The sequence below is a fragment of the Melampsora larici-populina genome (assembly GCF_000204055.1).
Source record: "Melampsora larici-populina 98AG31 unplaced genomic scaffold MELLAscaffold_49, whole genome shotgun sequence".
In the NCBI taxonomy this organism is placed as follows: domain Eukaryota; kingdom Fungi; phylum Basidiomycota; class Pucciniomycetes; order Pucciniales; family Melampsoraceae; genus Melampsora; species Melampsora laricis-populina.
Window position 1 is genome coordinate 54,557 of NW_006768813.1, and position 14,332 is coordinate 68,888.

The window sequence follows — 14,332 nt, forward strand, 5'->3', positions numbered from 1 at the left end:
CCAATCTGTTTTTCATTGAATTATTATGTACAAAACAGCAATGCATGCTTTTTTCAAGTCCCCACATTCATAAGACATACCTATAAAGTGCCTTGAGAAGTTAACTTAACAAAGTCACAATTGTGGTGTCCCTTGGAGCTAATTTAACACAAGTCCCAATTCTTGCAAATGCTTGCTTACCTTTGCAAGCTTGGTGCCCTAGAGAGGGACTTGTGAATTATCAGCTGTTTTTTGGTGTGTTGACAGGGATGCAAAAGGCCCTGCTCTTCTACAATCTTGTGTCTTCTGTAGTTAGTGAAATACACAATTTCTGAGGAAAATAAAATCTGCAAGACATTAAGATGAACAACTTCAGTTTTTGAACAAATTTCATTGATTGACTATTGATCCTCTTGGAAAAGAAAGAAGAATGTGTTATTTAGATCCTTTGTAAATTTTGCTTTAAAGGTACAGTCACCAAATTTCAAATTTCAAATTACAAAATCTTTCTTTCATTCTTGAGAGAGCTCAGAGTGAGTTACAAGAAATCTGAATAGACAGATCTGAAGGCAGTGGTCACAAGTAGTTCCAGTCAAAATGGGCATGGGGGTCTACTGAGATGAAGTGAGAGTTTTTGCAGTTTTAAAAAACCTCTCAGCCAAACTTTGATTTTGAACCCCCTGCCAACACACCAAAGAGAGCCAATAATTTCTAAGTCCCTCTCCAGACACCCAAGCTTGTGAGGAAAAAGTGTTGACAGGGACTTAGTTAAGTTAGCCCTTGGAGCCTGGCTGTCTTTTGCATTTTCCCACTCCCTCCTCTACAAATCCAACTGTTTGTCATCATCAATGTTGCAGTCTAATCTTCTACATGTGTTGAGCCCTTCATGATCCAAGGAAAAATGCTCCAAAGGTCCTTTTGTGAACTCATTTTTCAAGTGCTTATGTCCAACCTGTTAGTGTGATTACAGCCTGCATTCATAGACACTGTCAACAAAGATGCCTTGGAGTGGAAAATCCAAGGTAGCCTCAGATGGCAATAGACTCAGACATGGTGTCCAAGTAATTGATCTGAGGCGCTATCTGGGGCCAAAGAAAGCCTTGGATTAATTCCTCAGACACACAGTCCAAGAGAATGTAGATCCAAGGATTACTGGGATTGGAAAATCTGAGGTATCTTTGCCGGCAGTGCAATGTGGAGGAGATAAATATGTCAGAAAGTCACAATACAGACCAGTGTTGTAAAATTCTACCAAGTACTTGGTAGAACACACCACCCACATTCCCCAAGTTACGAGGCTACAAGGATGTCTAGAAGATGATACTGAACCACATTGAAATGACAAACAGCTGGATATAATATAAAGGAGGGAAGTGTGAAAATGCAAAAGACAACTTATGTTAAGCAGTGGAGGTCTCAAGCCAAAAAACAACAATTAGTCATAAGTCCCTCTCCACAGGCTCTGAGGGACACCACAAGAGGGACTTTGTTAAGTTAACCTGGGAAGGATTTGTTTCCATCAAACTCTAATCAAAACCTTTGCAACTAGGATTTTGGCAACATCAGGCAACAAAGAGAAATCTGTGAGGTTAAACCAACTCATAAGCAGTGTTGTTTTTCTACTTGAAAAATATCTTGTCTTGTGTACCTACGCAAAATACAAACATGCTATTGCATAACTTGATACATTTTCAACAAAAACTCGTCATAAATGCAATGAAATATACCTTTAGGCCTCAATACGTACAAAGTCCAATATGCATTATGGCAATTTATGCCCACATATTTGTATAACCCACAATAATGCAAACTATTACCAAAAAATTGTCTCTCCAAATTATGCATTAGCCCAGGTTTGCCTCAAGGGTAGATGAGATAACTCTTGTGTCAGCAGTCTATAAGTATGCATAAGTCTTAGCCAAGCCTAAATGGACATCTACGCAAGACATGAGTCAAAGAGATGATGATTCTCGAGATCATCGTTAAATAATTAGGATGCATCTCTCAACACATGTTTGCCTCAAGTAAAGAGGTAGAAGCGATATAGATCATGAGGTGATCGGGATCCAAACCCGATCGGGTGCCCATTACTTTTGATTAACAGAGACCCTCACTCCCATCTTCGGCTCCGCCATTTATTGCACCTCTTTGTTTCCTGGACTCCACTTAGTGAGAATATAAATAGAGTCTTTTTGTTCGATGGCAATTCGATTTCCAGTTCTAAAATTCCAGAATACCTCGTCATTGGAAATCCGTGCTTTGCCTACAATCGTCTCGCTGTTCTGATTCGTCATCGTCTCGCCAATTAGCCATACCTTACGACTTTCCAAGTAAGTTCCGATAATTGAAGTTTATTGTAAGTCCCTTAAACAGTACCCTATCTTACCTAAGGTTCTGGTCTTGTTTACAACTCAAACCAAGTCAACGATTTGACGTCTATTTACCCAAACTAGACAGAAACAGAAAGAAACCATCTTAAATAATGGCAACCCCAACCAACCCTCAAGACTCAGAACCAAGTGAATAATCCTGAAATCCCCATAAATCATATGATCTTGATCTTAACCCTGATATTGATTTTTGATTTTTCAGTTTCATTGGTAGATGAAGGAGGATGGGAAAAAGCATGGGAAAAAGGAATCACACCATGGGATCGAAAGAAAGTTCAACCTGCCTTACTTGAAGTCTTTAATGAATCTGATTTCTTAAAAGACATTAAACATTTCAAAGCACTTGTAGCTGGTTGTGGTAGAGTGAGTCAGATCAGTGGTTGAAAACCTTCATCATTTTTTTTCTTGGTTAGGAAGCTTGGGAATTGAAGTACGATTAAACTTTTGGATCGGGTTGAGAACATTTAGGGTTATGATGTGGTTTTCTTGGGTTCTAAAGTTGATGAATGTTTTGGTTGGGATATTAGTCCGAAAGCCGTTTCATTAGCACAAGAGGTACAAAAACATCGAGTTTCTTATCTTCACACTCTGTACAATTTAAAAGAGAATCAAACTGATGCTCGATCGATGGAAATGGTTTTGTTTTCGAATCGTAGTGGTTGAAGACTCAAAATGAAGCTACTAATCTTGAAAACATTCATTTCGAAGTCAATGATTTCTTTGATCCTAAAGGTTCTAGTTTAACTTTTGATTTAGCTTATGATTATACGTAAGTCTTGGTGCAAACCTTTCAATCAAAATCATATTTCTTAACTAACATATTATCAATCGAGCCACTTTTTCATGATCCTCATATAAACAGATTCTTGTGTGCAATCCATCCTTCAAAACGTCAAGAATGGTCAATTAGGTATAGTCAATTAATCAAAAAAGGTGGAAAACTCATCACACTGATTTATCCTATTGGTAAGACCTTTTACTAAAAACCCAAACTCTGAAACGTTAAAATCTGATGATGTTTGATTCTGTAGATGGTGATAGACCAGGTGGTCCTCCTTTTTCTGTAGACCCAGATGAAGTTACAGAGCTTTTGATTGATGTTGGATTTAAGTGAGTTGAAGGTTTATGAGATCTTGATTGGATACTAAGGATCTTTAAGAAATTGACTTTTGAATGGTGTTTTGGTTTAGAAAACTTTATTACAAGGTACCTACTATGACTGATCAGCCTCAAAGGCAATTAATGGCAATTTGGGAAAGATTATAAGGTCTACTATTTAGAATTGATCCATGAGTTTAGTTTTTCAGGTTTTGTAAGATCTTAGATAGGTGATGAGAAAGTAGAAAGTTGTTTTGTTTTGTTTTGTTTTGTTTTGTTTTTTAGGATTGAAGTTGAAGTTTGTATTTACCAGTTTGTAGACTCAGAGTTGTACTTTCTTTTGTAATTCGATCAGAACATTCGATCAACTACATCACAACTATCAAGATGCTAAACTCATCTAACGAGATTCCCAAATCATATCAACAAAATCCAAGCAAAAGAACGAGTTCACGTCTAAGACATTCCATCGATCTAACAACCCATCCGATTCCAACCCAAACCCAAACCACCCAGAAACTAAATTATCCATACTCATTTAATTTAATAGGTCATCGTAGTTGTGTGAATTCAATTCAATTTAGTTCGTTTCATCATGATAGGTATTTAGCTAGTGCAGGTGACGATCATCAAGTTTTGATTTGGGATACTTTTCAAGACCTTAATGATGATCAAATTCGATTTCCTTTAAACACTTTTAAAGGTTCATTCGCTAATATCTTTTCTTTAGATTTCACAATTGATGGTCAAAAACTTTTGGCGTAAGTCTATCAATCAACCTAATCATTTTTGATTTGATTTGAAACTGATTTCGATTTTTGGTTTCTTTGATCAGAACTGGTTTGGATTCAAGAATATATATTTATGATTTACAAAAACCTACATCTTCTTCAAACCTATACAAAACCAAACATCAAGATTCCCAAACCAAAGGTGATGAACCAATCCAAGTGATCCTATCACATTCGGTATCTCCAAATCATCTTTGACTCCAACTTTCAAACCTTGATTCATTAAGCCTTCAAGACTAATCGATGCGCTTGGTTTTCACATTCAGGCTTCTTGTAGAAGAGTCACCTGTCATCCAGAAGAGCCTGATCGGTTCTTGTCTGCTAGTGAAGATGGAACAGTGATCGAATATGATTTAAGATTAAAAACCTTTTCTCAAGCTTCGGTTTTACTTCAAAACCAACTCGAGTATAGTGATGTGCTTTGGAATCCAGTGAAGTTAACCCCTTTTGACTTGAGATCTTTATATAACAAATTATTTCATTAACACTGATTTTAATTGATGGATTCTTTTTCTCTTAGATCTCTTCTCATCTGTTTGCTGCTAGTACGAATTATGGATTAAAGTTATATGATCGTAGGATGTTAGGACCAGATCCGACCAAGAACATTTCAGCATCAATCTTAACAGTATGTTGATCTTCTTTCAAACATCTCATTCATCAAACCATCATGACTGAATCGAAATCCTTTGTTAATTTTTGATTTTCTTTTTTAGTATTCTACTAATTTAATCATGCCTAAACCTAAATTAAAGATCAGTCAACCTGAAATCTCATCAATCTCATTTGATGAATCAGGTCAATTATTATCTCTGATCATCTCTAAATGGTATCCAACTTTATATTCCTTAAACGATCCTCATCCAATAACAGTTTTAAAATCATCAAATTATAAAGATTCTTGTACAATTAAAGTTGAGTTAAATTTTCAAAAGAAGAAAAACCATTGATTTCCAGACATTCTAAACTGTTTTTCTGTTTTTTTTTTTCGTTTATAGCATGGTAGTTTTTCTACTTCAAATCATTCTAAAGATTTACATTTTACTATAGGTAGTGATGATTTTAAGATTTATGATTGGAAATTACCTTCGATTGGAGAATTAAAAGAAGAAAGAAAACTCATGAAATCTTATTCAGATTGGTCAAATGAATTTCCTGATGAAGCGATCGGTAAGAAATTACCTTCTCAGCTTCCCCATCTGTCAATCTCATAATGATCTTTTTTGGTTTGTTTTTGAAAAAATAGGGTATGGGAAAGGTCCTGTGACGATCCCAAAGGTAATAGAAGAACCTGAATTTATTTTATCGGGACATCAATCGATTCCGAATACGATCAAGTTTCATTCAAGTTTACCATTCCTTTTAAGTTCAGGTATCGAAAGTTTAATCAAAGTACATACGCCACAATCCATCAAGATCGCCAAGTTAACGAAACCTTTGAACCTGGAAAGAAAATCATCTGACTTGAATGGGATTGATAGAAGTGTTCAAGTTGATGATGATGAAGTCTCTCATCTTAGTGAAGCAGATCGATTGATTGAAAAGGAAACCTTGGAGATGTTTGATCAGTATCTGTTAAATAGCTGTGATGATCAGTTAGTTTGGATGAATATTGGAACTGGTCATGATTCTAATGAATCGGGCTCTGATGACGATGACGACGAAGAAGAAGAAGAAGAACTGTAAGAATTCCAATCTGTCTTATAAAGTCAAGTCCTTGAAACATTCAATTTAATGTTCTTGATCCTTATTTGATTCTATTTTCAAGATCAAATTGATCCCATTCTCAATTCGAGTTTTCTTATCTGTAAACTAATGAATTTCATCGAGCACATCATGCTAACTTTGAATATTTCGAATCCTCCAAAAAAATCTCTTACATTGGTGATTTTGTATTAATCTATTTTCAAAAGTTGTTTTAGCCTATCTTCTTTTCTTCTGTAAAAGTAGTTTTGTGTATGATTAGTGTTCTTCAGCATTTACGTATTATATGAAATCAATTCAGTTGAATCAAACCCAAAGAGGTACAAGAATGTACAACAGAAATTGTAAGAGAGGAATAAAAACTTTTAAATAAACCAAGACGAGCAAAAACATCAACTTGCAAGATGAAAAAAGCAAATTCATTTTCAGAGAAGAAACCATACATTGAACTAAGATTTCGATAAATACAAAAGCCAAACCTTAAATTGAACCTCATGTTTCTTTTGTCATTGATAGTGGATTATTAATTGGTATATCAGGTTTAAGATCACACCAATTCACCATAGCAGATTCACCATATCGATTAGCTAACCATTCATTTGCAAGTTTAAAATGACCATTACCCAAGAATCCACGATGAGCAGATAAAGGTGAAGGATGAGCCGATCTTAAAATCAAATGTTTTGACTAAGAAAAAACAAAATTCAAAAGTAGAAATCAGTAAGTTGAAAAAAAGGATTTGAGATTGAGATTGATAAACTAATCACTTCTGATAATCTTGATACTCTATCTGCTGCCCATTTACCCCAACATAAAAAGACGACACCTTTTCCAAACCCATTTAAACTTTGATCAATCAAATCATGACATTCGTCATTTTCGACTTTTTGTTTTTTCGCACTTGATGGTCCTTCTTCTGTTTGATCTTGGGTCATGTCTTTTGGATCTTCTTTAGGTTTGGATTGGTTTAAAAGATCTAATCCACCATACAGATCAATAGCATCTACCACCGAATCTGTGAATTGTTCCCAACCACGACCTGCATGAGATCCGGCTGATGATTTACGAACGGTTAAGGAAGTGTTGAGTAATAAGACTCCGTGATCGGCCCATGTGCCGAGTGAACCGTGATTAGGTTTTTTGAAATCTTCTGGATATTCACGTTTGAGTTCTTCATGAATCTACCAACAAAAAAATCAATCAAATCAGGATTCAAGTTCTCTCATATGATTCAATTTAAACAGAGATGAGAATCTTCATTAGTTGTGTGTGTGATGGGAAAATGAAGTACGTTTCTTAATGAACCTGGAATTGGAATTCCTCTAGGAACCGAAAAAGCAAGACCATGAGCTTGACCAGGACCATGATAAGGATCTTGACCGATAATCACCACCTTAATAGACGTCAAAGGAGTTCGATGAGACCAAGAATAAATCATAGAAGAAGGAGGAAAAATCGAAGATTGAGGTTCGGTTTGAAGAAACCTTTTAAGGTCAAGGAAATAAGTACGATTGAGTTCTTGGTGTAAAACTTTTAAATATGTTGGGCCTAATCCTGTCTTTGGATTTAGTTCTAGTGAAAGTAATGATTGATGTTCTTTAGATAAACTTGTGAGTTTGGTTTCTTGATCTATTGTTCCTAGTTTATCGTATGGCGTTCTGATCATTGATGTTTTTGAACTTGTGGCCACTGGTTTAAGATTAGGATTTAGTTTAGGTTTTTTAGTAGGTTTGGATGAACTTGTGGTTGAACTTATCAAAAAAAAATGTTGGTTAGTAAACTGGTCATTTGAAGGTTTTTAATTTGAAAAAGGTTGGGGATTGACACACTTGGGCGTTGGAATGGGTTTCGTGTTGGGTTGGTTTCCTCCAAACATATCGGTGATTGATCTTTGACGTTTTTCACCTGGTTTTGGTAAACTCATCTTGGTTCGAATTTTTGGGATGATACTGTACCGATCCTAAAGAAATAACCAAACAGGTTAGTCAAGATCAATAATATCGGTATCTGAAGAATAGAAAGAGACTCACGCTTGCTTGATTCGAGAATGACTTGGTGTTCTGGATGGTCTTTTCATAAAAGTCAAGGTTCTGATTATGGAAGACACGCGTAACGCGTTTATGATAAGATAGGATGACACGGGGCATTGAATTTAGGAAACGGGGTTCGGGTATTTGAGAAATGACCTCATGGTGTATTTGGAATCCGATAATCGCGATGACCGATTCGAATTTCGCAAGGATTCACACACCAAGATCGCAATCAAACCAATCAAATCAATTCGCCAATCGATACATAAAATAAAATCAAAAATTGTTTGGAATCATCCTCTTTGACCATCTATGAACAAGAATAAATAATCGAAAAAAAATCAGCTAAATCGATAAATATTTCAAGTTAACCTTTGCATTCTTCAAAAATCTAGATCTTCCTTGATGCTCATCAACTAGTGATAAATCCTTTTCAACTGTATAGAAATACTACCTATCAAAACGGTAAGTACCACGAGAATTATCAACTAATCAACAGCAGCAGGACAAAGGTGTTGTTATCGACCACCTCATTCTGTCAATTCATCCAGTGAAGTTGGTTGAGTACCGAATTGGGCGTTTTTGCTGTATGCTGGCTTAGATCAATGGTAGATCGTCTCCCTCCTATCCTGTGCGCGATAGAGGAGAAGGTTGCGGGTTCGAGTCCCGTGGTTAGTGCCTTTTTGCTTTTGTAACGGGGCGGAGCAAGGGGAGGTCTGGTGTTGTTCAGAACCCAGTGGTATGGCCAAAAGGTCATGATGTGAAGGGTGTGAAATTTTGAAAAAGCCTCGCTCTTACTTGTTGGTTTTTGGTTGAAGGTCCAAGAGGTGTAAGCAAAAGATCTGAGGCAGAGCTTGTATTATAATTCAACATGAATCAATGTCCCCAAAGTGTTTGATGGACTCCAGCTTTTGTGAGATATGGTGTGTCAAGTCTTTTGGGAGGGATATGACAAGATCAAGTTTTTTGGTTTCTTGCTTGGTGATTGAGATGGGCATGTATTTTGTTTTATGTGATTGAATGGTTTTGGTGTTCCTTTGAATACATCTATGTTACTTTGAAGTTTTTATGTTTGTGGAAAAAGTGTGAATCTAAACAAATTATACCTTCATGGTGAATGTTGAACCATATATTGGTGTGTGGCAAACAGCAAGTCATATATTTCATACTACTGCTTGGTACATGAGACATATCTGGACCATTTGTTGGCAAAACAATTGTGCCAGACAGGTTCACAGGCATCAAGACTGTGTTAAATTGGCCAGAAGAATATTTTTGAGACAGAAGTCAAGTTTCCTTTCTGGTCAATCTGATTATATGTAAATACTTTGAACAAAGGGGATGTCACTTGGTTTTGATAGTATGTACTGAAAACTGATTGGACAAGTTTACAAGTGGATAAGATATAGCACTTGTATTCTTCACCACACTTTGACTGGACCCATGTAACACTGGAAGACTCTTGATATTCAAGGAAAGAAATGTAAGGAATATATCTCTTGAAATTGAAATTCTGTGGGCAGTACAATCATGATGGATGAAATGGTTTTCAACAAACAACAAGGAGATCTTCATGATAATGTTACCAATTCCTCCAACAACGAGACAATATTTTCTTTACCTTCAAATGTTTCCATCAAACCAAGTTCTTCAAAATTGATAAACATCATAAGATAATCATTCATCTGTATCGATTGCATCTTGACTATATTTCATTCCATAACAAAATTTATCTTATCAGACATCAGGTATACAGAAAGTTATGATCTCTTTTAACTCACATGATGCATGCACAGGGTCGGTGCCAACACTTGGCACACGGCATCATTTCTTGATCCTCATTAAACAAATATTTACCCGAGTTGATTTCTAAATGATTTTGTTGACCGACTTTGGAGATTTCATTGAGAGATCTTTTAATATGAGTGGCTGAGATCGGGTCACCAAAGATTGATAGTAAGAGAATGGTACTGAAGACGATCGTAGTTTTACCCATTTCAGAATCTGATATATGTTATGTACTTTTATTTTGAGAAAACGAATGAGGATAGGTGTATAACTAGTTTCTCTAGTGGTGCACAAAGTCAGATGCTTTAATTAGAAGAATGGGATGAGGTAGATTTCATGTCTTTTTATATCCCTACCATCCCTTATAGTGTGGAACTACGTAACAGAGCTTAACATGAGTTTTCCGCTTTGCCACCAACATCCAGATGTGATAAAGTGTGTAGGTCGGGAAATCCGTGACTCAATTATGCGTGTGATTCAGACCGAGGAACAGATAACCTGCGGATAGCCTACAACCTTTCGATCATGGCCAATCTTCAAAACCTGTGGGACCCATACGGCATAAGATGTCATATTCGATAAGCGATTCTTTCGAGTTACCTCAGGATTTAATTCTTGCGCGGCCGTGTTGATGGAGTTTGGTTCATGAGACAAATTTCAAAACAATAATTTGTGAACCTACATAGAAACATCTCCATTGCCTGAAAATCAATACCGGGTCTCGTATGATTATTTTGGACGTATTGAAAATCTACGGATGTTTTGAACCAACGAGCAAGTTGTTGAACTTGTAGTGTAAAGATCTGTAAAAGCTTTTGATTTGAAACCTCTTAATTGTAGTTTGGTTAACTGTGTTCCTACAGCGGGTGAGCAATAACCTTCGGTGTCACAAAGATGATAGTGTTTGTAGGGGTCACTCAGGGTCACTCTAAAGTCACAGGCCATTTATGAAAAAGACTCGTAACGACTGTTCCATCCATTATTATCACCAGGATTAATTGTGAGTGATACTGATATGCTGAACATCCTTATCATCTGCACATCCGGCCCACCTGTTCAGGTTGGTAAATCTTTACTCTTCTGGCAATGACGTCTTTAAAAACTGTGCCATGAAGAACCATAAGATCACCTGGTCAACGTCTTCCATTTCACCCAGAAAACTCAAAGCGTTACACTTGGCCACATATGCCATCTTACCCCTTGATCTCCGTCTGATCTCATTGATTCTCAAATCCTCATGCATGAATCAACCTCTGACTTGTGCAGATATGACATATTGAGTTTAATTCGGGCCGTGCTTGTCTTTGCTAAGTATGATTCGCCATAAGAAGTGTTTCATGATCCTAAGGTTTACCTGAAATGGACATCTATCCAGCATCATGACTCATTCTCAAAGTAAAATGGATGATGGCAAAAACCTTTTGTCAACTCAGATTGTCTACCTGATTGAAATTGAATTTTTGATACGCTCAGAACTCTCATACAAATGTACATTATAGATTTTTTTTGGTCCTCCTGAATGGTAACACAAGGTCAGAGAGTTTTCTTTCCAAATCCTTTAGCTTGATCGGAAATAAAATATATCTCCAATTAAACATTCTTGACCTGGTATTAAGGCTGGATTGCTACGGTGCGGTGCAACGAGCGCTGCATTCCGTTGCAAAAATCCTTTTTAAAAAATTAAGCAGCGGGCATTGTGACACAACGGGAGAGTGCAGCGGGCGTAGCGGTTTAAATGGGCTGGATGTTGTAAGCCGCAACGAGTATCCTAGCACAGGTATTCGGCCCCTGGATACAGCAGCGTGCAACACACACCGCGAGCCTGCGGTGACTCCCGCTGCTCGTGGCCGCAGCGTAATGAGACCAGCGTTTAGTGAAATGTTACAAGTTATTAGAAATCTGATATCCATATAGACAATATTTTGTTACATGAAGAAGTGTAGATTTGTTTCTCTAGGATCATCATTCCGAATCCCATCTTTCAATATAATCTTTTCCAACAAATGTTTTGTTGAAAAATTTTACCTTTGGAATTTAGATCTTCCAAAAAGGATTGTAAAGAATGGTTTGGTTCTGGGTCTCTATATAAAATGATTATATCAGATGTGTAAGTTATATTATTGATGAAAAGATATCGTATGATTCCTTTAATGTCAAAATGCACAGCCTGATGTTCTTACAGACTGTCCGTTATCCTGTGCAAACATCAACCATATACAAAAGACTGAAGTAAGTTGCCCTCTTAAAGATAAAGCCCTCTCAAACCTTCTAGAAGGATTTTTTCACTGGAGCCTTGGCATGGCACACAGCTGGTATAGATTTAGTGATCTTGAGGGTTCATAGATGATAAAATTAAATGGTCTGTTGATGTGCTGATATCTGATCACGAGATGATGAAGATGATACTTGAATGCTGGAGAGGGTTTTTGATTTGCAGATTGAGATGAATGAGAATGAAGGTTTCGGTTTGGATGGTAGTCGCACCAGGAAGATGATGTAAAGTTTGATGGTGAATTGTTACAGGTTGGTTACAGTTTTATTAAATTATTTAATTTAATTTTGTAATGATCCGTTTGGTTTGATTGATTTAATTTTAATTTAACCACCATTCATGATCAACACAAGATGGTTTCTTCAACTTTATGAATCAAACCACTCACCAGTCTTACCTATTTCAATCTCATCATCATTCTTATTTCCTCATTCCTCTTCATCTTTAATCCCTTTAACTTCATCTCAACTTAACTCAACTTATCAATCACATCACATCATGTCAAATATTAACCATTCTCCTTCAAACTCTTTAATCACTCCAAGATCAAGATCTAGTTGGCCTACGACTACGTCAGCTTTCTTTGCTTCTCCTTTCTCTTCTAATTCTTCAAGACCTCCTTCTTCACCTTCAATCGCAGCTGGTTTCTTATTCGATAAATCAATTGCTGAAGAACCTGAACCTGAAGTACCAATCGAAGTTCCATTCAAACTTCAATCTAATTTCAATTTACGACCGATTCCTGCTTCAGTTTATCATCAAAGACCTCAAGATTTCGCAGACCAACCTGATCGACTTGATCGACTCTTGGCCGAATTCGATGCTCAAACTCTTTCAATCTCTTCAGCATCTACTTCTAAAACTTCATTAGAATCAATTGAAGTTCAACATTCTTCAGAAGAAGAACATGCAAGTTCAATTGAAACCGATCTTGAAGATGAAGCATGGGAATCTTCTTTGGTGTCTATGTCTATCAATCAAAGCAAACGATTGAGTTGTGATTGTGTAAATTGTGGACTGATTCTTGGATTTGAGATTGGGACTAGTAGTGAAGGTTGTGCAAGTGCTAGTACGAGTGGAGGTAGTGGTGAGGATAGTTGGACTACTCCGGTCAGGGTGAGGTTTTGTGAAGGAGCTGTAGAAGAAATTCTAACTTGGTAGGCTAGGCTATTCTTTGTTCACTTTAAATATCGTTCCTTTCCCCCTTTTAAAGACCGTTCTTTGGTATTCTGTCTATCTTATAAGATGATTAATTTTTGATTAATTGAAATCCAAATCTATTAATTTAGACACTAACTTGATGATTGTATGATTTGATGATGTTTGATAGGTCGGCTGAGACTTATGATCGCAAAGGACCTGAACCAGTGAACAAGCTGAGTATGAGAGAAATGATTGAATTGAAATTGATTAAAGAAGAAGTCTTGAAAACCGGTCAAGAAGGACACTGAAGATCACTTTTTTTCAATTCATTGGACCTGTTTACCATTTCCTTTCGAATCTCATTGGATTTTTATTCATTCATCAACTCAACTCATACCAACTATCATCTTTTGATCTCCATAATCATCTCAAACATCAAATTATTCCAATTTTTCAACATCCATACGATTATCAAGACCAATGGACCATCTACGATCAAATGATGAAACCACGAAAAAACTTTCAGTTTATAATCAAGAACACTTCCGATCTTGATTTGTTTTCATATTCCCTTCCCTTACTCACTGAGCTTTAGTTGATTCTATTGATCTCATCCCTTTTGCATGAGCTCACTCATGCAATATCCTTTTACGAAATATATCTCGTTGTATTTGACTCCATGATGTTTAGAAATAGTTGTTCTCTCTCTTTTGTGACCTCCTTACCAAACTTTTTTGGTTTCCTGATTGATCATATTTTGTTTTTTTTTTGGGAAACTGATTTCTTTTCATTGTACTTTATTTACAAAAATACACTTTTTCGTTTCATGTTTTCATATCCTACATATATAAAATTCATAAATATCCACCAAAGAAAAAAATATTCACGTCTTTTCTCCTCCTCTTTTTTTCTACTCTCTCTTTCTCTCTCTAATCTTCGGGTTTTCTTTATGTAATTTTGTTGAAATGTTGACCTGTTTTACCTATATATATGTATATCTCTCAACTGTATATCTCTTATTCTCTCTATCTTTTTGTTTTCTTTTTCTTCAAAGAATATAATCTTATTCTTTGATTCCTTAGTTTTTTTTTCTTTTTTTGAAGGAAAGAGGAAAACAATGGTCTTTTTTGTTTTTTA

The 14,332-nt window shown here is 36.2% G+C and overlaps 5 protein-coding genes across 5 annotated transcripts; 3 read left to right on the plus strand and 2 right to left on the minus strand.

Moving 5' to 3' along the window:
* Positions 1–2,461: 2,461 nt before the first annotated feature.
* On the plus strand, positions 2,462–3,483 carry MELLADRAFT_67022 (uncharacterized protein; the record flags this gene model as incomplete). The annotated part of the gene is made up of 6 exons (XM_007415167.1): positions 2,462–2,498; positions 2,572–2,732; positions 2,838–2,924; positions 3,026–3,138; positions 3,232–3,335; positions 3,401–3,483. The coding sequence occupies 6 exons, from the start codon at positions 2,462–2,464 to the stop codon at positions 3,481–3,483; spliced, it is 585 nt and encodes a 194-aa protein (XP_007415229.1).
* Positions 3,484–4,209: 726 nt separating this feature from the next.
* MELLADRAFT_92101 (uncharacterized protein) lies at positions 4,210–5,944 on the plus strand (the record flags this gene model as incomplete). The annotated part of the gene is made up of 7 exons (XM_007415168.1): positions 4,210–4,228; positions 4,303–4,400; positions 4,486–4,689; positions 4,779–4,886; positions 4,975–5,172; positions 5,257–5,428; positions 5,505–5,944. The coding sequence occupies 7 exons, from the start codon at positions 4,210–4,212 to the stop codon at positions 5,942–5,944; spliced, it is 1,239 nt and encodes a 412-aa protein (XP_007415230.1).
* A 510-nt stretch (positions 5,945–6,454) lies between these two features.
* Positions 6,455–7,886, minus strand: MELLADRAFT_110942 (uncharacterized protein; the record flags this gene model as incomplete). The annotated part of the gene is made up of 4 exons (XM_007415289.1): positions 6,455–6,649; positions 6,730–7,143; positions 7,254–7,713; positions 7,792–7,886. 4 exons carry the CDS (start codon positions 7,884–7,886, stop codon positions 6,455–6,457), a joined length of 1,164 nt encoding a protein of 387 aa, XP_007415351.1.
* Positions 7,887–9,669: 1,783 nt separating this feature from the next.
* Positions 9,670–9,988, minus strand: MELLADRAFT_124463 (uncharacterized protein; the record flags this gene model as incomplete). Its single annotated transcript, XM_007415288.1, has 2 exons — positions 9,670–9,697; positions 9,774–9,988. The coding sequence occupies 2 exons, from the start codon at positions 9,986–9,988 to the stop codon at positions 9,670–9,672; spliced, it is 243 nt and encodes an 80-aa protein (XP_007415350.1).
* Positions 9,989–12,448: 2,460 nt separating this feature from the next.
* Positions 12,449–13,503, plus strand: MELLADRAFT_117782 (uncharacterized protein; the record flags this gene model as incomplete). The annotated part of the gene is made up of 2 exons (XM_007415169.1): positions 12,449–13,209; positions 13,383–13,503. The coding sequence occupies 2 exons, from the start codon at positions 12,551–12,553 to the stop codon at positions 13,501–13,503; spliced, it is 780 nt and encodes a 259-aa protein (XP_007415231.1).
* Between the last annotated feature and the right edge of the window lie 829 nt (positions 13,504–14,332).